This window comes from Mercenaria mercenaria, chromosome 6 (genome assembly GCF_021730395.1).
Source record: "Mercenaria mercenaria strain notata chromosome 6, MADL_Memer_1, whole genome shotgun sequence".
NCBI classification, from domain to species: domain Eukaryota; kingdom Metazoa; phylum Mollusca; class Bivalvia; order Venerida; family Veneridae; genus Mercenaria; species Mercenaria mercenaria.
In genome coordinates, this window is record NC_069366.1 from 65300935 (window position 1) to 65323811 (window position 22877).

Below are 22877 nucleotides of genomic sequence, written 5' to 3' on the forward strand. Positions count from 1 at the left end.
TACAGGGACTACGGAATCCATCCCTCAGGAGTTATTCAATTGATTTTTGTACCTTTTATGATAGTTGAAATACCTGTTTAGATATATGGCTATGTGTGGTGTACTGATGAAATGAAAGCTTCTGGTAACAGAGTATGTGTTTTTCTTATTGAAATTCCTCCCCAAAAGTTAGAATTTTATTAAATAGTAGGAAGTGGAAAACCACAAGTCGCCCAACACGACATAAATGAAAATGTTACAGGCTCGGTACGAAAGTGGAAATGCAAGCTACCGTCCACGCCCTCTAGCATCAGGCTGAGCAGAACTCAAACCCTTCTGTATAGCAATAGCATTAAAGTTCACTAAATCTATTAACAAATACTGCCTTGAAGCGATCCAGTCCAAGCATTAACCCATGTATCAAAAGAATCAAGCCTAGCAAGCTTGCATTTCTCACGACTATTGTCCCCCTTTTGTGATGTAGCAAGACCGCTAATATCTGTATGTTCAATCTGAATAGAATAAAGTCTCATGAGAAATAGAGAATAACAGGTTACAGTTTTTTGAGAAAGGGTTTCTCAGACGAGGCTACATATGGTCCTGGAAGTAGCGAGGCTTGCCGAGCTCCTTCCGGACCATATCTAGCCAAGTCTGAGAAATCCATTTCTCAAAAGACAGTAACCTGTTATTCTATTTATCATGCCATAATTTATTAACAACTTTTATCAAACCATTATGCGAAATAAAGTGCAAAAAGTAGGGGTGTACCAAATTTTGCTGTTTTGCCGGACTTCTTTCTTTTGATTTTTTTTTCTTCAAAATGACGCCATTTTGTTTTTAGAGTAACTGCTAAAAGACATATTTACGCGATTATTTTTATAAACGCGCTCTTAATAGGTACGTGAGACCATATCACTAATGTATAGCGTATGTACCATATTTGCAATTACCACAAAAAAAGTTTTTATAACGGAAACGCTCGTAGAAAACGGAAAATGACTCATGCAAAGCGTTTGTTCAGGATTTAGCCACAGGCACGGGTCCAGTGTATATTTTTTGTTTAATATAAAAAAAATCCTTTTTTCACACAAATATACTTTTTAATATGTTAGTCAAATGAAAAAAAAACATCTATGACCAAAAATCCGGTCACAGTATCATATACACTGAAAAGGTGAACTATTCGAGCGTAGCGTTATGGGAAGCTACTCGGCAAACTTGTAGAACATTCCAAAATCGGAGTTTATACACTTTCAGCCGCTACCTGCATGACCGCACCTTCGAAACATTTAAAGCCTTCCATAAAAACTAAACTGACCCCATAAATTGCTTTGAAAAACACAATACAAGTCTCTACGAGCGAAATATTTCAGTTATCCTCGGTGGGACGTGTTCCTGTTTTTATCACTTCGTTTGGCAGCTGAAATCGCCGGGGATAACTGAAATATTTCGCTCGTAGAGACATGTATTGTGTTTTTCGAAGCAATTTATGGGGTCAGTTTAGTATTTATGGAAGGCTTTAAAAGTTTCGAAGGTGCGATCATGCAGGTAGCGGCTGCAAGTGTATAAACTCCGATTTTGGAATGTTCTACAAGTTTGCCGAGTAGCTTCCCATAACGGTACGCTCGCATAGTTCACCTTTTCAGTGTATATGATACTGTGACCGGAATTTTTGTCATCAATTTTTTTTTCATTTGACTAACATATAAAAAGTATATTTGTGTCAAAAAAAAATGATATTTTTTTAAATTAAACAAAAAATGTACACTGGAATCGTGCCTGTGGAATTAGCTCTCTGCACTTATATCATGGAATATTGCATCTGGAATGGACTGTTATCAGGGGGTAGTTGGCATTTTATAAATTGCAGGCCCGATGCGCCGAAGAAGCGACTTTGGTAGTGGGGTATTAGGGTTATCCTCCCCACGAAAATTTTGAAAAACTAGTGTCTGTGGTGCATTCTGAGCCATTCTGGCGGAATAAAACCAATGCTAAGCGGAGGAGTTTAATACAATGAAAGCACACAAAAACGATCAAAGTTCAGTTTATGACTAAGTTATCATAACTAAGTATAACTGACCCAACATCAGTATCATCAGTTCCAAATCAGTCACACTGTGAGTGATATTGGTTTTCTATTTCTTTTATTAGCATTCAGCAAAACAAAATGAACAGAATTTGTTTGTTTTGAGTGGATATGGAATATATCACATTGACAATTGATGCAATTAAATATTTTTATAAGCAGGTAGCGCGAGTTATTGTATCAGTTCTCGATGTGATATTCCTTATCCATTCACAAAAAACAAATTCTGTTTATTTTTTGCTGAGTGCTAATAAAAGAAATAGCAAACACACAGGCACGGGTCCAGTGTATATTTGTTGTTTAATATAAAAAAAAATCCTTTTTTTTCACACAGATATACTTTTTATATGTTAGTCAAATGGAAAAAAATTGATGACAAAAATTCCGGTCACAGTATCATATACACTGAAAAGGTGAACTATGCGAGTGTACCGCTATGGGAAGCTACTCGGCAAACTTGTAGAACATTCCAAAATCGGAGTTTATACACTTGCAGCCGCTACCTGCATGATCGCACCTTCGAAATTTTTAAAGCCTTCCATAAATACTAAACTGACCCCATAAATTGCTTTGAAAAACACAATACATGTCTCTACGAGTGAAATATTTCAGTTATCCCCGGCGATTTCAGCTGCCAAACGAAGTGATAAAAACAGGAACACGTCCCACCGAGGATAACTGAAATATTTCGCTCGTAGAGACATGTATTGTGTTTTTCAAAGCAATTTATGGGGTCAGTTTAGTTTTTATGGAAGGCTTTAAATGTTTCGAAGGTGCAGTCATGCAGGTAGCGGCTGCAACTGCAAGTGTATAACTCCGACTTTGGAATGTTCTACAAGTTTGCCGAGTAGCTTCCCATGGCGTTACGCTCGCATAGTTCACCTTTTCAGCGTATATATGATACTGTGACCGGATTTTTGGTCATAGATGTTTTTTTCGTTTGACTAACATATTAAAAAGTATATCTGTGTGAAAAAAGGGATTTTTTTATATTAAACAAAAGATATACACTTAGTTTAATCATATTTCATTGCTTTCCATACAAATACAATACAAATTTACAAGACATGCATACAAAAAAAACAACGAACTAAATGTAAGAATATTACAAATACATGGATATATAGATTACATAAAAAAGCAAAAGGGTTGGGCCACAAGTTTTAAAAACATTAGCGGGTTGGCCCTTCCCAGATGTCATACTGCTAGTAACAAAATGAGCATTATTTTCTTTGTATTTTCGTCGCATTTACATGAAATAAAAGAACATTTTATTTTATAATGCAGTTCTAAAATGAAAAAAAAGGAAGAAGAAAAACAAAAATAATGAAAAATACAATGAAGAAGTAATATTTGATTTAAGAAAAAAGAGAGAAGGAGGGAAAAAAGAAACCATGCGTTGATATTTCTCGCCCATAAGCTCATCGCAAACACCGAATATACACCTCAGACAGCCATTGTTGAAAATATCTTAATTTAAATCTAAAAACATATTAATCATTTTCGAACCTTCTTGTCGATTTGATAAAGCAGTGAACATGTTGAAATAGCCTTTTATTATCTTCGACACTTAAATGGTTGATTCCAAAGAGTAGTTTATTTGCACTGAGAGGATGATATACACGAGTGTTTGTAAATAAGATACGCCTCTGATCAGAGTACAAAGGACACATAAAAAGTAATGTTCAGCGTTTTCTAACCAAAATCCGCAGTTACATGTAGAATTATCCCGTAGGTGATTGTAATGCAAATCAGCATTAAGATTGCTACAATTGTTTCTGATTCTAGCATGGTGTATTTGAAGAAATCTGTCACCAAATAGAAAATAAGGCGGAACTTTTGGCGGTTGGAACATTTTCTTAAGTTTGTATTTGAACGCTGCGAGTGTTTGAGAATTACGTGTGTCTATATCTAAATTGTTCCAAATTCTAATAGATGATGGTATTACTGATTTTGAATAAATTTCGAGACGTCGAGCAACTGTAGCATAGTTGTCATTATTTCTTAAATTATATGTATTAGCATCACGAACTGTTTCTGGAAAAATATCATTCAAGTAATCAGGTAATTCGCCATTATTGTATTTATAAACTAAAATTAATTTCTGCATTTTTCTCCTGTCCGACAATGATACCCATCCAATTTCGCGAAGAAGTTTATCTATCGAAACAGATCTTGTTAGACCGGTTACTATTCGCGAAGCGTCATACTGAATACTATCAAGAATATTTTTCTCGTACAAAGTACAGCTATCCCATACTAAGGAGGCATATTCAATAACCGGTCTTAAATACGATATATACATTTGATTAAGTGGGCTTCTTTTTAATTTAAACTTAAGCATTCTCATTGTTCCAAGAATTTTGGAGGCAGACGATGCTATATCTGTTGTGTGTTTATGCCATGTTCCATCGTCGCTAAATGTCACACCTAGATGCTTATGTAAGTGAACAAAATTTAGTTGTGTGTTTTGAAAATATATATCAGGAGAATGGCAATTATTTTTGGATAGTGAAAAATACATTACTTCAGTCTTAGCAGCGTTGAACTGAACCAACCATTGCTTTGCCCAAATAGATATTGTTTCAAGATCACAGTTGATGGTACTTTCAATATAATTTGTATCTTTTAGAACTTACAGCTAATGAACTATTATCTGCAAACAAACGTGTGACACTTGTCAATGAATCAGCTGTATCATTTACGTATATCAAAAATAGTAGGGGCCCTAGCACTGAGCCTTGAGGCACACCGTCGGTTATACACTTTTCATCAGAATATGTGGAGCCGACAAAAACTTTTTGTTTCCTATTCTTTAAATAATTTGAAAACCAATTTAAAACATTACCAGAAAATCCATATTGTTTAAGTTTGAAAAAAAAGGCCTTTGCGCCATACTCTATCAAATGCTTTGCTGATGTCACAAAAAAAAACTATACATGTTGCTTCCCTATCATCAAATGCTTTGCATATTTGGTTATACATGTCAATGAGCTGATAAACTGTAGAGTGTCCCGGAAGGAAACCTGCCTGGTTTTTATATATTATGTTGTTTTCATGTAAAAAGTTATATGAATATTTGAAGATTATACGTTCCATAACTTTTCCAACACAACTTATAAGAGATACGGGTCTGTAATTAGCCGAAATTGATTTGTCACCTTTTTTTAATAAAGGCATTACATTAGCATCTTTCCATATACTTGGATATACATTTTGTTGTAAAGATCTATTGAAAAGTACATTTAAAGGCTTGCAAATTGAATGTGAAGTTTCTTTAAGCATTCTATGGCTAATTTCGTCCGGTCCGGTAGCCTTATTTATGACAAGGTTGGATAAAACGTCTATAACATCTTGTTCTGTAACAGTAATGGTGCTTAAAGTTTGGTTCGTTTTTTGTTCAAATTCTGGTAAATTAGCTTGCGAGTCATCAATGTTTGAAACAGAAACAAAAAAAAAAATCGTTTAATGTGTTTGCTTTGTCTATATCGGAAAATGCAAAAATGTCATGTGTTTTCGAAAGAGGTGGAATCTTGCCGCAGCTTGATGAGTTTTCTTTGACTAGTAATAATTTAATCATCTTCCAATAGTGACGTTGGTTACATGAGCTTAGATCGTTTAATGTAAATTCAATGTTGTTAAAAAATATTTCCTTGGCATGTTTTTTCATATTGTTGACTTTATTCCTTATCTTTTTGTAAATGTTCCAGTCTGATAGGTTTCCCGTATTCACTGCTTTACGTTTTGCTCTATCGCGCTGTCGGGAGATTTTTCTAATTTCAGAGTTGTACCAGGGCCTATCGTTCGGTCTTATTGTCGCAAGACTTGTCGGTATACACGATGCTGCTAATTCCAAAAACGTAGACGTGCAATTCAAAGTTGTGGTATTAATATCATTTAAGTGTAGAAAAGTCCAGTCTGTCGAGCGAATTTTGTGGTTTAGCTCATTAAAATTTGCGCGTTTGTAGTTCCATACTCTTCGTTTAAACGCAGTTGTAGATGGGGAAAAATTTTAATAAACGAAAATGTTCCAAAATGATCGCTTATGGTTTTGTCAGTTTCAAAAATCCCTGAATGTAAGCTATGGATATTGTTAGTTAAAGCAATCGGGTCTAACAATGTTCGAGAGTAAGGACTAATACGTGTAGGTTCGTTTATAACATTCGTCATATTATTCAACATCAGGATATCTCTGAATTTGTGATTATTTGAATTTAGCTGATCCTCATTGATATCACCCACAAAAACTATGTTACTGGAAAGTTCAAGAGCCTTCTTTATGCATAAATTAATTCTTTCCCATATCTCTACCGCCGCCTGCGGTGGACGATACAAATTACAAATCAAAAATGATTTGAAATCAGATTTAACTTCTATCCAAATAGATTCTGGTAAAAAGTTTTCCAAATTAAATATCCTTTTAGATACAAAGTTGTTAGAGACATATACTAAAAGCCCTCCTGAATGGGAGGAATTTTCCTTTCTGAATATAGATTCAAATCCGTCTAATGTAATCATATCACTCGTAATGTCAGCAGATAATTTAGTTTCAGTGAAACATAATACATCGAAGTCCAGAAAATTGTTTTTTTATGTATTCAGATTTGTTTCTAATGCTACGTATATTTTGATGGAAAATTGACAAAGCCGCGTTCTCAGGACCCGGATTCATTTCAACATCTCCAGACAATATTATTAAAAACCTTAAAACTATCAGGTTATACGAACCTATCAACCCAAAAGGGTAAACGTTAGTTATCTCCCCTTGAACACCAGTGTTACATACTAATAGCAAAATAGTAAATGTAAAATATATGTTAAGAATACTATGTTGTAGCATCGCTATACTTCTGTCCAATAACCATAACACGTGTAGTGTAATTTTGATCACCCATACTATAAAAAAAATGTAAAGAAATTATAATTAAAATAACATGCTTCTGAAATGGCTGGCTGTTATTAAACAGTTCAATAGCCGGTCGGTAAGCCACTAAATCATTCACCTAAACGGATACAGTACAACTGTTTTATGTAATGTGACCGACCAGCGGACCGTGAAATGAATACTGCCGGGCTCGGATAAGGCAAAGAACAGACGAAACATCAACGACAAAGGGCTACTTTCCAAACAAATTCTGAGAGTGAAATATATAATAGAAATATTAAGAAGAGACATACTGAGATGAAGCCAAAAGCTAAAAAGATGAAACTAGTTCCTCTACGGGATCATGTTTAGTATCTACAAAGTAATTTCCGACTCAATGAGAGAGTAGCACAATAATTAAAAGATGTCACAAATTGACACAAATATTTTACCCAGCTACAATTGGTACTGGATTTCTAAAGCGTACACATGCATTAAATAACAACATATCAGTAATTAACATACATGTTCTTTTCTAAATTCATTATACAAATAGCAGAATTTTAGTCTAATATACTATACAAATTGTTAATCTAATATTATCAAAAACAAAGTGTATAATTTAATAAACTTAAAACGATACTTAGTTTTCAAGCGTTTTTCCTAAACTGCTAAAAAAATCATCTAGCAAGAAAAAGAAAAACATATAACTATTCATATTATTATTAACATTTCAACAAAAGTAAAACTTTTATTGTCAGTTTGAATTATATGTAATTCCTATTTAAAAAATAATTATAGATATTTCAAGAGAAATAATCCATATTACCTAGGACAGGTGTGGTAGATCAGTTATTTCCCGTGTGCATATTTCCTCGTGCACTACAGAGACAAGGGATTTCTATTTGTGAATCTGGATTTAATATAAATATAAATGTGCCATAGTGAATTAAAACTACAAAATGGACATACTATACAAAATAAGGAAACTTGAGAACAATATAAACATAAGTGCAGTACACTTTGACAGCTCAAATACAGCAAGTAACAATACATGAAAACAAGTCGTCTGCTTATGTAAAATAAAGGTAAGTGAAAATCAATACACATTATACTATACACATTAGTAACGATATATAGTACAGCTCGTTTAACTGGGTCAGCAGTGTTGTTGTACTTATAAAAATAGACTTGCCCGATTTAAAGGTTGTTCAGGACTACGGATATGCAATATGTACTGTATTTTGTCATGACTTTTCAGCACGGATCGGTGGTGTAAGGGTAAGGCGTTCGTATATATAACATAGACTTTTGCCGTGAGGTTACTTGTTCGATCCCCAGTGAAGTAAAACTTTTTTTATAAGTCATATATATTTGATTTTTTTTAAAGATTTTCACTGGGACAATATGAAAACTATAAAATAATTTCTTTATAACTGATTAAAAACATATAATTATATGTATTATTTCAACCTGCATCTCATATATATATGTTGTAAATAATATATGCTGATTGTACATTTTACTTTACACAATGATATCATGGTGGAATTGGAGAATTTCGTGCAAAATTACGTGTATCTATATTATAAACCTTTCTGATCAGTTTTTGAATGGGAAGCATTGCGCGAAGATGTCAAGTCTCAGTGAAGACGCGAAAACAATCATTCGAAACATCAAAAAATTCTGCGATTAAGAAAAAGAAAATGGGATAAAAATATCTCTGAAAGCACCTTTGAAAAGGACCTGCACTATGACTGGGCTGAATGAATCCACCATCAGGAGAGTTTCTCAGAAAAATGCTGATCACACGCAACCACCGAAACGCCGAGGAGGCTCCAAGAAGAAGTACCAACTGTATGACTTCGACAAATCATTTGTGCGTCGTACAGTAACATCTTTGTACAACATGAAGAGAACGCTCCCCACCTTGAGCAACATACAGAAGGAGTTAAAGGCTGCAATAGGGTACGATGGCAGTAAGGGACACCTTTGTGGACTTTTACATGAGTTAGGTTTCACCTACCGTAGATGTATATCTAGGAGACAGGTACTGATGGAGAGAAAGGATGTTGTCATGGCACGTATCAGTTATCTGAAAAAGATAAGGAAGGCGCGGGAAGAAGGGCATCCCATCTTTTACTGTGACGAGACCTTTGTCCACAGCAGTCATGCTGTGACAAAATACTGGCAGAGCTCCGAGGCTTCGCTACACGTGCCATTGTCAAAAGGTATTGCATAAGTTTTCGGATTTGAAATAATGTAAAGACACGCTCGAAATGTAATAAAAAAACGTTTGGCTATATGAACCGCGCCATGAGAAAACCAAAATAGTGGCTCTGCGACCAGCATGGATCCAGACCAGCCTGCGCATCCGCTCAATCTGGTCAGGATCCATCTTGTTCGCTAACGGTTTCTCTAATTGCAATAGGCTTTAAAAGCGAACAGCATGGATCCTGACTAGACTGCGCGGATACGCAGGCAGATCTGGATCCATGCTGGTCGCAAAGCCACTATGTTGGTTTTCTCCTGGCGCGGTTTATATATTGGCTACGGTCGGCGTATACCGAATCAAGTAGTAGTCAACAGTGCGAAATTCTCCATTGCAATGATAATAATAATTATTGATTTTTTAAAAAAATATCTATTTTCAGGAGAACGGATGATTGTCCTACATTGTGGAAACGAGAATGGGTTCCTGAATGGCTGCGAACTCGTGTTTAAGGCCAAGTCGAAAACCGGGGACTACCATGATGAGATGAACAAGGAGAACTTTACAAAGTGGTTGGAGACACAGTTTATACCAAACGCACCACCAGCTTCGGTATTGGACATTGACAACGCCCCGTACCACAGTGTACAAGAAGATTGGTTACCGACAATGGCTAAGACAATTGCGCACATCCAGCAGTGGCTGCAACGGAGAGGTGTGCAATACTCCAATGATCTGCAACAACGACAGCTCATCGATCTCTGCAAAACCCACCAGCCGGCGGAACCCATCTTCTCAGTAGATCAGATCTTGGCAAGACATGGACACTCTGTGATACGGTTGCCACAATATCATCCAGATCTAAATCCAATAGAACTCATCTGTGCTTCTCTGAAAGGTATTTCATGAAATGATTGAAGTATGGGTATAAGTGTAGTCTGTAAAAGTGTCTAGCTTATATTTGCTTCTTTCTAAGCTATGATTTGTCCTTTTCAGGTTATATTGCCAGACGAAACTTAAGCTTCAAGATGACTGACGTGAAACGCCTCATCCAGGAGGGATTACAATCAATTTCAAGGGCAACGTGGGCGAACTGCTGCAGGCACGTGACAGATATAGAGGCACGGCTCTGGCGGGAGAACATAGCTCCATCTGAGAAGGCACAGACTACGGTGTTGATCGCATTGACCGGAACTGACAGTGAGGCTACTGACTCGGCGGATGAATCTACGGACACGGCACCTGGCACAGAGACAAACACGGCTCCAGGATCAGAGACAGACACGGCACCAGGAACAGAGACAGACACGGCAGATGACATTTGAAATTCATTGTATTTAAACTTGCATTTTGAATGTACATCCAACATTAAAATGAAATTCAAATGAAAAGATAAAACATAAAAAATATGTATGATAATGATAATGATAATGATAATGATAAGGATAAAAGAATGGAGCACTGATGTCGACAGGGAAAATGCGAGAGAAGTATATAATTGAATAAAAAAAAAATAACTCCTGCCCGGACTCGATCCTGGAACCTCCGGTTTACTAGTCCAGTATTAATACCTCTAGACCAATGGGTTCTTCTATTTCATTTTCGTAGAGTATTTGTTAAAAAGTCATATCTTTCGAACTATTTCTTTAATATGCTACTTCCCCTTCCATTTGGAACCGCCCATGTTTATAAACACGTTTGTTTACTTTATAGACTGTACAGTTCGTTTACTAGGTCATCCGTGTTTATATATTTTCAAATCAAAATTTCTCTATTTACAGAATGACCTTTCTACCTTTTGAATATGTTTTGTTTTAGCTTGAGCTCACGTCTTTCTTATACAAGACACACTAAAAGATTGAACCCTGAGTTTAGGTTACAAAACGCAGTATTTAATGTTTACAAACATCATGTTTACGAAAACGAACTGTAGCTTTAATATTGCAGGGTTGAGTGAACAATAGATATGTCAACAATGGTCACGAATTGATGCCGATAAGTTTGTTTACATATTTTGACAGCTGTCAAACTCAGTTACTTGGTGGAGCTTTGCTTTCTCTTATAGCACTGATGTCGTCCATATTCATGATTTGGCGAACCGTCGGCTCCCCTGTCACTTGCGCAAACACCTTGCATCCTGCTACCCAGGTCTTCGTTACAAGACCACCCGTTTAAGCTGCCTTGTTTCATAACTTAGGTATTCAAGAAACGGAGTTAAATTCTCTTGAACAAAAATACCATCGCCTAATTTCTTCCTAGCACTATATACTCTCTGTCTGGCTTTAGAGTTCGTAAATTTGACAATTACTTTACGATTGTAATTACTAACTGGCTTTCCTTTTCGGTGGCATTTGTCAATATCTGACGACTCTAGAGCCAATCCCACATTCTTAGCGTGCTGTATAATCTTTTTCTCCACATCCTCATCAGCTTTGCCACTGTCACCAGGTATACCGGAAATATCAAGGCACATCCTTCGCCCATATTGTGCCAGTTCATCGTGATCAGCGTGTGCTGATTTTACTTCAGATTTTAATTTCTTTATTTCACTTTTCAAATGTACAATCTCATCTCTAAGTTCATGTGTCTCTTTGCGAATCAGATCCCCCATTTCTTGTCTGAGATCTTTAATAATCTCTTCTTTGAGAGCTGCTTTTAAGTCTTTGATCAATGTTGGAGCTAACTTAGCACTAAGTTCATTGATGTCTTCTTGAGTGAACCTCATTTCTGAAGATGTGGATGTGGTGGGTGGGGTAGATAATGATGGGGTATCAGTGTCAATATCGGAGTCTATAGGTTCAAAGTAATCGGTACCCTCACCTTCACTATCAGTATTAGCTTCAGCCTCGAACTTAGCAAATCTATATTTTTTGGTGGTCTGTTTATGTGCAGGTGACGATTTATGTCGATTTCGTTTTCCCATTGATGGCGGCTAACAGGTTATCAGCGGAAAATAAATCATTTGGAAATCAATCAGTTCATAATGAGTCTCTTCTGTCTCAGTAAATATGTACCTCTGTCGTTTACTTTTCATATTAGTCTGTTTCTTAGCTGATCACATTCCGGAACTAGTAAATGCAGCAAAAATCACATTTTTTTCACAGGTTGAAAATTTTGCGCCATCTTGTTTGAAACAACCGGAAGTCAAAAATATACACTGGACCTGTGCCTGTGAGCAAACCTATATCACTCAGAGTGTGACTGATAAAAATATGTTCCTGTATTTTGTTGATGGATAAAATGATGCGAATAATTAAATCACACGTGCTACGTACTCCTGATTTATTCACCGATAAAATGTAGTACATCATTAATTATTAAACAGATGCACATTTCAATAATTATTCAACTGGAAAATAAGCTGTATATGCACTTAAGGATATGCATTTTGTACTATGAAACAGATTTTACAGCACAGTCTAGACGTCTTTAATCAAAAACAATACTTTCAAATTTTAATAAACTTGAAACAGTTTTTGTTTTCAATATGCATTAGATTCACGAATTATTGAAAGGAGGTGTAGGGGTAGAATTAAATCAGGGTTTTTCCTCTTCATAATAGGGGCCGCTGATAGGCCCCTTCCCCTCAGTAAATTTGTTTTAAATCATGCAGTTTTCCACAAAAAATGACTTTACATCAGGTTTTTATTCCCCTTTGCTCAGATACCTAGCTATTTCCTCTCTCCCCACCCCCACCCACAAATAACACGCCTGGGCCCCTTCTCCCCTTGGTAAAAAAAAAAACCCTGTAAGTACCGTCGGACTCCTAACCCGGAGGTCGCGGGTTCGAATCCCGTCCACGAATTTGATCATGACATTCGCAACCCCTTTTTTCAGCGCAAGTACCGTCTATTTGCCAATATTAATAAAGTTGTGGGGCGATAATTTGCGGGGCGGTGGTATACGAGCGAGAAAATAATTGAAACTATTTGTTTCTGTTTTATTTTTTTAATCATGGAGATATCTAATAAATACGCTCTGACTACATGTTCAATATTGGTCAGGCGCGTATCTGGGTAAACGCCTATACGCATGTGCGTACAATTCAAATTCGACACAAACTGTCAGCGAGAACAAAATGAACATATAAAGGAACACTGTGGGAACCGCACAGGAACGGCCGGTGGCAACACCTTCGAACGATACATCTATGTGTATTTTTCTTCTTTCTAAATTACATATTGCTTACAAAGCTGGGCATACTGATAGTGCTTCATTTCTGTATATCATACTTATCTTCTTTGCAGTTTGCAGTTCACATGATCAGTGGCTTCTGGATTATTGCGATCTATAGCGTAAAAGTGAACAAACCTTGTATAGGGAGTACGGACATATCATTTGATGTCGAACATATATTGTGAATCGTTTTAAGCTTCGTATGTTTTAAATGAATTCGTAATGTCATATGATCTTAATTACATATGTGTATATTGTGCATCCGTTTAGCTGAAGTTTTCTATACATGTAGAAGACATTTTGCATAGATATGTCTCACAAGAACCAAAAATTCTGTCTGCCTAAGTGACAAACTTAATAGAAACAAGCGAAAAATGGAGGTAAAGCAAATGTTTTAATGCCATGGAAAACAATTATGTAGGTAAACCCTAAACAGTCTCAGAGGTAAGTTAAGTATAAAATCATCTATTGTAATTTTGAGTACATATGCCCTAGGTTTTAAATAAGACGTAATGCATGTATAGCTTAACACAGTATAAATATTTGCTACTATTACAAAAAGTTTAGCCAATGATTTATATTTAATTGACACTAAATCTCAGCATACCGGTACATGTATATAAACTGGATGTTTTAGATTTAGACCACCATTTACGGCGAAACATTTTGCCACAAACCCCTAGTTGCGATACTCAGTCAAAAGCGAGATTCTGTTGTGCATGCAAGTTTATACGGCAATTACCGAGCGCGCGTTTTCTACAAACATATCTACATATCACTTTGCCCATTGAACCTCGGTATTCTCAATTTGGGCATGTCGGAATCTGTTTGCACAAAAGATCACCCGCCTGACTACTATTCAAGTTTCAGTAAGATGCAATAAAACAGAGCAGTGGGAGAATAAAAATGATAGTTATCCGTTATCTCGAGTAAGAAAACCGGCACTGCTTACATGATATCGAAGACTTTATTAATGATTGCAATAACATCTATTAATCTATATCCAGATCTGAATACAGAAATACTTTTAGCAATTCGCGCAATTTAGATTTGCGTTTGCATTTGCCAAAATTAGATGTTTAATCTGACTAAAAAATTTTAAGTTTCCCGTGAGAAAACTTGAAACGTTTTGCAATGTGTGCATAGATACATTAATCAAAAACTTGCCAAAACTTGCCAAAATGTTGATGCAGACGCAATGCATTAAATTAAACACTGACGAAGATTTCAAATACGATTACAACAAAAAAAAACCTAGTATACCTTTAAAGTGCGAGGTATCAAAAACTTACCAAATGCTGATTCAGACGCAATGCATTAAATTAATGCACTGACGAGGATTTCAAATACGATAAAAACAAAAAAAAAAAAAAAAAAAAAAACACCTAGTATACCTTTAATGTGCTAGGTAACGTTCCATTCATTGCCTATGTAATCTTGACGTTGTGGAGGATATTAAATGAATAATAAATAAATAAATAAGTAATCATAGTGACAGCTTTGCACACGGTTCGAATGTTCGATTTTCACGTGTGTAGCAGTTAGATGCAGTTACCCAAACTGCCATAGTGTTAGGCCCCTTTGGCGTGAGCGGGTCATGGCAGTTGTACAGTAAAATATTTCATAGAATGACACAGTGTTTCAGTGACACAAATATTTTGAAACATAACCATATATCTACTGTTACTATTGATGTCTGATGTATGAAAACAGGGAGTATATTGTGTAGAGCAATTTACAGAACTCTGATTCTTCAACGTTCTAAGTCTCAGCCGTGTTAGAGCTATACACAATTTCATGGTCAAGTTAATTAGGACTCTTAATTGTAAATAGAGTATACGAAAAATGGTTGTATTCCTCAAAATATCCTGGGCTGCTCGAGTTGCAGTTTTTGCTTTTAGACAATGTCACGATCCCTGCCATTAAGCATGAGCGGTGTGCTAAACGTTGATTTTAAATGATTACCTCCGTAATATGTAGTACAAATGTGACAAACAAAATAGATTAACGCTGAAGCGCTCAATTTTCTGGGAGATGGAGACCCCCTCCTTCACCTGCATCATACTCGCAGCATCGCTGCTTCGTTCGTAACTATGCTGCTTATATCTAGCGTACAGTTCAAAACCATCCAGGTACGCTCCCGTTAGTGACTGATTCATTACCTTCTACAGCATAACCCCCCTTACCCTTCGATTTTTTATTGCATATTTGGCATTTTTATTTTTTCGCTTTCTGGGATAATCTGCAGGCCCGGGCCTGCAGTGCCTTATAGAAGCTACGCCACTGGTTATGGAATAAAATCAACGGTAGATGAAACGGTACTGCCTATTTTTTCTGCACAGCGGCGTTATGGCGTGTGTATTTAATTCACTTCAAACGTTTGCTTGGTGAGAATGGGTATCCGTCTAGCAACTGAATTTCGAATAAAATTTCACTTGGCCACAAATTGAAATTATTCTTTCGTGTAAGCAGAACAGAGATGTCGGTTACAAAGCACAAGGTTAGAATTTGTTTTTTTCCGCTTATTTATTTTTTGGGATTTTAAAGACCTACTTTAGTGTCGTATGAGGGCGTAATAATTTTCAAATGCAAAATGGACACAATCTGATGTCGTTGGATTTAATCATAGGTTTAAACAGTGCAAAGTGTTCTCAAGTCACTGACCTGAGAAAGCCTGCTTTTCTCGGACAGGCTTTATCAGGCAGTTGCTATAGTAATGGCATGATAAATAACATGGGTTTCCCAAATTCAGTTGCATTTTCTCACACAGCCTCCAGCAGCTTGCATTTGTTGCTTTGTGTAGTGTTGAGCTGACGAACCTAAATTTTCAAGATTTTTTTTCTCGCTAATTTTACAACAAAACAAGGGTAAAACTTTAGGTAGAAACTCTTATTTTGTTGACACCGATCTGTATATCGGTAAATTGACCTTTGGATCATATGAGCGATGGGAACAATAACGGTAGGTGTTACCGTATTAAGTCGTGTTTATAACGTGTTCCAGATTCCATTGGTACTATTTTTATGGCTTTCTAACCAAATATGACAAATATATGGTAATATATGGTAATCAGCTTGAAGGTATGTATGTTAGACATGCGGTCATTTACTACTTTTTTAAACTTTTATATAATACGTATGTACAGTAACGTTAAGACATGAAAAACACCGACACATTTAGTGTCAAGCAACCTAATAAATCGTTTTACTATCATTGTGTTGTTTGTTGTGCTTACATTCGCAAAATAAGAGAAAAGTAAAGATAAAACAAAAAAGAAAAACAAGATACACAAAAACTAGCAAAACAGAACATCAAATGTTTTGTAGACTGAGCGTCACTTCTCATCTATAGTACAGGACCACAAATAGATGGAGGGGCCGAGTGGTTAAAGTAACTGACTTAGAATCACTTGACCCTCACCGATGTATGTTCGAAAGAGGCTCGAGACGTTGAAATCTCCATGTGAGGAAACCCTGACCCTCTGTAAGCTAGCTGGTTGGGTATTATGCATGAGATATTTTTCCACCAAGACGTTGACATTAATTTTGATTGTGTCGGCGTGACTATAAACTAAAACAAACACATCAACGTTTTGATAATTCTGAAATTGGAAATGTTTAAGTAAAATTTGAAACCAGTTTAAAAGTAAGATCTACAAGAAGATTGTTTGGATGGAATAACGGTACTAACACAGCAGACTCGGTTATTGACTGAGTCTGTTCATGAGAAGTAAACAGTGCAACAGTTCTCACGCTCCTCTCCTTAGCACGCGGAACTCCTTTATACAGAAACATTAAATGGTTTCTACAATCCCGTTAGGACCATACCTTTCATTTATCATCATTTATCATTAGTTTTACATCGGAATTTCTCTTTTGCAAATTGTTTGCGTGAACTTCTTAAATTGGAATCACTGTAAATTGAGTTCATAGTCGAACTGTAGGGAATTTCTTTAGCAAAATTTTCTTTGCAAACAATATGTATTGTGTTTCGCAGTTTCATATCAACAGCAAAAATGGCAATTTGGTTAAAAACAACAGTGTACAAGTATGTTCATACCAATAGCAAAAATGGCAATGTGGTTAGAATTAACATTGTACAAATATGTCCAAATAGCAATTTGATTATGACTACAAGGAGAAATATGTTCACACCAGTAGCAGAAATGCCTTTTTTATTCAAGCTAAACAATCTTATTAATCGCAAAAATGGCAATTTGGAGAAATACAACAATGTACAAATATGTTCAAATAGAATTTGGCTAATGACTACAAGGAGAAAAATGTTTACACCAATTGAAGAAACGGCATTCTTTATTCAGGCTAAACAATTTTACTAATAGCAATTAAAAATGGCATTGTTTTGGTTAAAGACTGCAATATGCAAATATGTTCAAATAGCAAGTTGATTAAAGACTACATAGAGAAAAATGTTCACACCAATAGCAGAATTGGCATTTTTGATTCAGGCTTAACAATCTTACAAATAGTAAAGAAGGCATTGTTTTGGTTAAAGATTACAATATGCAAATATGTTCAAATGGCAGTTTGATTAAATACTACAATCAGCAAATACATGTTTACACCGATAGCAAGAACGGCAATTTGATTTAGTTTAATCATAATTTATTGTACATGTATATGTTTACTTATTTTATCCACACACATACAACATGCATACATAAATACATCAATGTAAATATTCAAAAGGGTTGGGCAGAAGCTATAACAACATTACTGGGGGATCTCCCGGAACAAATACGTTCATACAAACAGCAAAAGTGGCATTTTGATCAACTATTTCAATGTGCAAATATTTTCAAGTCAGCAGAATGGAAATCGAATAAATCAAATACAATAAGTTCAAGGATTCTGTGCTGGTATCTCTAATCTTCCGAAGGTAATCGCGTATCTGTAAATTCTTTTCAGAACACAATTCTAAGTTTGAGGATTTTTCAGACTCTTGCATAGTCGAGTCATGCCAAACTACAAACTGATAATGCTAACAAACCAAGTTTAACGGCATATTATTTTAACAAAGTGTTAAAGTTCATTCATCACGAAGTGCAGCTCTTAAGTTAAAAATGACAATAAGGCTTTTAATACTGCTTAAGCCGGTGCTAGGGGGCGTGGGCAGTGTTGCTTTTTCTATTACTGCCCATGAACAGACTCAATCAAACCGAGTCTGCAATTTTCACTATTTGCCTTGTTCTCGGTGCTTCCGAGGGATCTACTTTCCAGATTTTATTTAAAACAATTACGGAATTATCTATATTTTGGCGAGAGATTGTTTTACTATTTTTTAACTTGATTGTAGTCAGCGAACGGTGTAGAAAGAAACGACGACAAAATAACTTTTAACGTCGCCGGCTAACCTTCTGCGCATACTCTGTATGTGGGAAGAGGGCAGTGCGCTGGTGTTGGTAGCTAGTCTACTTTTAATGTAGAAACACATACTGTGGTTTTGATTACAACTTTTACCCTACAAAATAAACGATTCCTGAAAAAAGACATAGATTCCACATGTTCATTTGCTCACAACTGTATAGTCGACATTGACAAAACATTTGAAAAATGTCTGACAGAAATTAAAAACACACACACTCACACACACGCGTACGCACGCACATACACATACGCACGCACTACATTGTACATCGTTTAGCCCGCCAATTACTGTCGAAATGATATAAAGGTCCTCTCTGGAATGCGATATACTAAAGATTTAATAATTCGAGCAGTCCTTAGGCGTTTACGAATGACGAAATATATTTCTCAGTTCAGTTTATGAAAAATATTTCCTTTACATCGACCAGTCCAAAGGTGATTAACAAAAGGTCTTGACTGTTTCAGTACTTGATCCATGTTGAGAGAATAAAATATTCCGCTTACATCGACATTTTTGAAAAGAGATATGACATTATTAAACAATTATAGAGTATCATCTCAGCCTCTCTTTACGACATATTTCTTTCAAGTTGGGGTCGCTTGGGAAAATCATTGACAACTTCCAGTTTCATCAGTGCATCAGATGTGATGGATAAGGGAATCCAAATATGTAATAGTCTTTATAGTATATCTCCCACAGTTTGTGTATCATGTCATTTGGAATTTTGCTGAAGTACTGTTTTAACAGCTTATCACTTGATTTTGGAGCATAACCCGTCTCATTTCTTTTTGGTACATCAGGTTTTCTACTTGCACTGATCGCTTGTAACATTGTTTTTACATCATCGTCAAACTGGTTTGGGGCAACAATAAAATCGTATTGCATTTCACACGGCCGACACCTTTCAAAATATGGATAAATATGTCTGTCCATTTTTTTCATTTTTTCATCTAAAATAAGTTTCAAATATTCTTTAAATGGAAACGAAGGGTTTTTAAAGTACCCCCAATAAGGACGTTTATCTCTGTATGCAGATAGTAACCTTTCTAGTGGTTCTCTGACTAACATTACATTGATATTATGGCGTTTCTCAGACATAATTTGCTGGAAATCGTCCATTAACGTCCTACAGTACAAGCCTGTCATAAGCGTAGAGAGATTGTTGATGTCGCCAGTAAAGTTGTGGTCGAGAACATAAAGAACGCGTTTTATATTCGACGAAGCCACTTTACAGTTGTAGCAAACGGTTAAGTTATAACTTCGACTAACCATAAATTCGCGATCAAATTTACATTTTTTATTGGGATTAAGTCGTAAATTGTTTTCTTTCAGAAATATTTGACATCTTTCCTTGACAAGATTTGCGCGTTGTCTCGCTGAAAGGTTTTGTCCGTTTTCATTTAACAACTTGTGCATTATCTGAAAAAAAAAAGACAGAAAGTTAAACACATTTGGAATCCCCTTTTTGGGTTAGAAAGTCTTAGAGGATTTCAGAAAGCGGTATTAATTTCAAATACGATTTACTCGGTACGTTTGACAAACATTGAGCCCTTTTATTACATTCTTTACATGTTTTTGTTTATATATAGAACATTCTTTATTACCTTCACAAATGAAGAGTACAGAATGTGTAATTGATGAACCTATATATAGTCAACACAAAAACATATTTTCGCAAAATGATTCGTGTAACCTTTCTGCCACTGGCCCTATAACTTGTCACTACGAAATACTACTTAGGTATGATATAGCCAAACATTCCACAGATACATTTCACTAATGGTGTTACTAAACAGCTTCAGAGTAACCGAAAGGTTTGAGTATACCAAAAATATGTTTTCAAGTGAACAATGTTAAAAGACATTTCTATAATTTTAATAATTGCTAATAAAATAGAGAAAAGTGGAAACTTCACAGATCGCCCAACACGACAGAAACGAAAATGTTGCAGGCTCGGTTTGATTGAGCCTGTTCATGGACAGTAGTAAAACATATTGTGACACTTATACAGTATTATCATACATGAAATAAAATACTTTACTGACAATATGAAAACATTCCAGAAATTCAGTTTCAGACAAATGATGGGGCATACTAGATATATGTCATAAGGTGAAATAATTGTTCATCAGGTGACATTTGCATTAGTGCAAAAAACATCGTCATGCCAAAGTCTTTCAATATATTTGTCCACAATATTTCCACAATATTTCCCTTTTCATCAAGCTCATACAACAAAGCATCTAGATTGTCGGTGACATTTACGCTATCTATAATTCTGACAGAATTCCGCATGCATCTTAACAAATAGCTGTCAGTAGAAGATAGATTTCATTGCAGGCAAATACTGTATTTTGTAATATAAAGAACTATGAAAAAGGTTCCCAGTGAATCCCTTGATTCAATATACTGAATATATTGAGTCTGGAAAAGTATTTTGATGTTTATTTTTACCATTGTTTTGAAAAACAAAGGAAGGTCATTTTGAAGGAAACCCACGTACACATGTTTTAAACTGAGTCGATATGACATATGAGCTTATATTAAAATATTTCACAGACTTGACAGGAAAAGATGAATGTTGACATTTAAGCCAAGAGTTCTGTGTAATGTGCATAACACATTGGCCCATTATGGAAAACATTTGTGGCAAGTCATATTTCAATCCCTTAACGGATGGTTGAGTTATGGACAAAACAAGAAAAAGAACTATTGACATGTTTGACCTCCGACTGTGACCTTGTGTTGCGTAAGACACATTGTCTCTTTATAGAGAAAATTAATGCCAAGTAATATTGAAATCCTTTAATGGACGATAGAGTTATGAACCAGACAGGAAAAATCCCTACTGACAATTGGCCTCTAAGTGTGGCCTTCACCCATGAATTCCTTTCTTGAAAGTTGAGTTACAGACAGAAAAGGAAATATGCTCTCTTGACCTTTGACGTCGAAGTGTGACCTTGATATCCGAGCTAGTGGTCCGGGTTTTACACGTGGCACGTCGGCTTATTCTTAGTAATATTTTTGTTAACTGTTTGCATGGGTTCTGTGCATGACACGTTGTCTGATTATGGAAAACATTTTTGCTAAGCTATATTGTAATCCTTTGATGGATCACAGAGTTCTGGACTGGACACGAAATAGACCTTTTTCACGCCATGTTAACATTTGAGTGCCAAGAGTGAGCTTGACTTTTAAGCTAGGGGTCTGACAGTTTTGCAATACATATTGTCTTATTATGGGGTACATTTGCGCCAAGATATATCAAAATCCCTTCATTGATTGTTGAGAAACAGATCGGATATGAAAAAAGTCCTGTTGACTTTTGACCGCCAAGTGTTACCTTGACCTTTGAGCTAGGGATACGGTTTTTGCGCATGACACGTCATCTTATCATGAGAATTATTTGTGCCAAGTAAAATTAAAATAACTAGGTAAATGATAATTATGGAATGGAAACTTAAATTGCGAAAAGACGGAATGACGAACGGATGGGCAGAAAAGCGCAATCCTATAGTCCCTGAAACTTGTTTTCAACCAGTATAGGACTAACTACCTGTTAACATAAAACACTCTGATACCGAAAGCAGGTGGTATTTTCTATATAATATAACATATTGTTTTTATGTTACATTTTTTATATTGATTTTATGAGAAACGTATGTAAAATTTGTGAAATGAAAATCACTGAACCAAATACAAATACATGGCATTAATATAGCACAAAAGTGATAAAATATTCTATTGCGTTTTACAATAACATAACACACATTTAAAATATATACATTCAAAATATGAACAGGATTCTAGAACTTAGAATCTCTAGAATCACTAGTTTTTGCAAATGAATCCAATTTTGCAGAACAGAAAAATTTCAGCCTACACCTGACGCAAGACTACAATATTTTCCCATTAACCATAACTTTAACCATAACATTTCAACGGCTTGACGGTGGTAAAAAAACAAGGAATTATATCCAACATGGAAAGCCACGTTCAAAAAGCGCAGCCTCCCCAAAGACACACACGAACAACTCTCGCACACCATACACAAAACGAACACAAAAGGACGAAACAAACAAATACAGGAACACAGTGGGGCACCGCCTTGCAACGGTCAGTGGCAAAACCACCACTGGGGAGATTAAACCGGTTTATGGTGCACCTAACCT

The 22877-nt window shown here is 35.8% G+C and overlaps 2 protein-coding genes across 2 annotated transcripts in view; one reads left to right on the forward strand and one right to left on the reverse strand.

The window, feature by feature from the left end:
• The window catches only part of LOC123548562 (SUMO-activating enzyme subunit 2-like), a 132605-nt gene that overhangs the window by 43115 nt on the left and 66613 nt on the right, over positions 1-22877 (forward strand). The window lies entirely within an intron of this gene.
• Positions 16037-22877, reverse strand: part of LOC123530092 (carbohydrate sulfotransferase 14-like) — a 51494-nt gene continuing 44653 nt past the window's right edge. Inside the window, exon 3 of the mRNA XM_053546192.1 lies at positions 16037-20124. Within this exon, the coding sequence (XP_053402167.1) occupies positions 19336-20124 (789 nt within the window). The 3' untranslated portion in view covers positions 16037-19335. The remainder of the gene's footprint in view (positions 20125-22877) is intronic.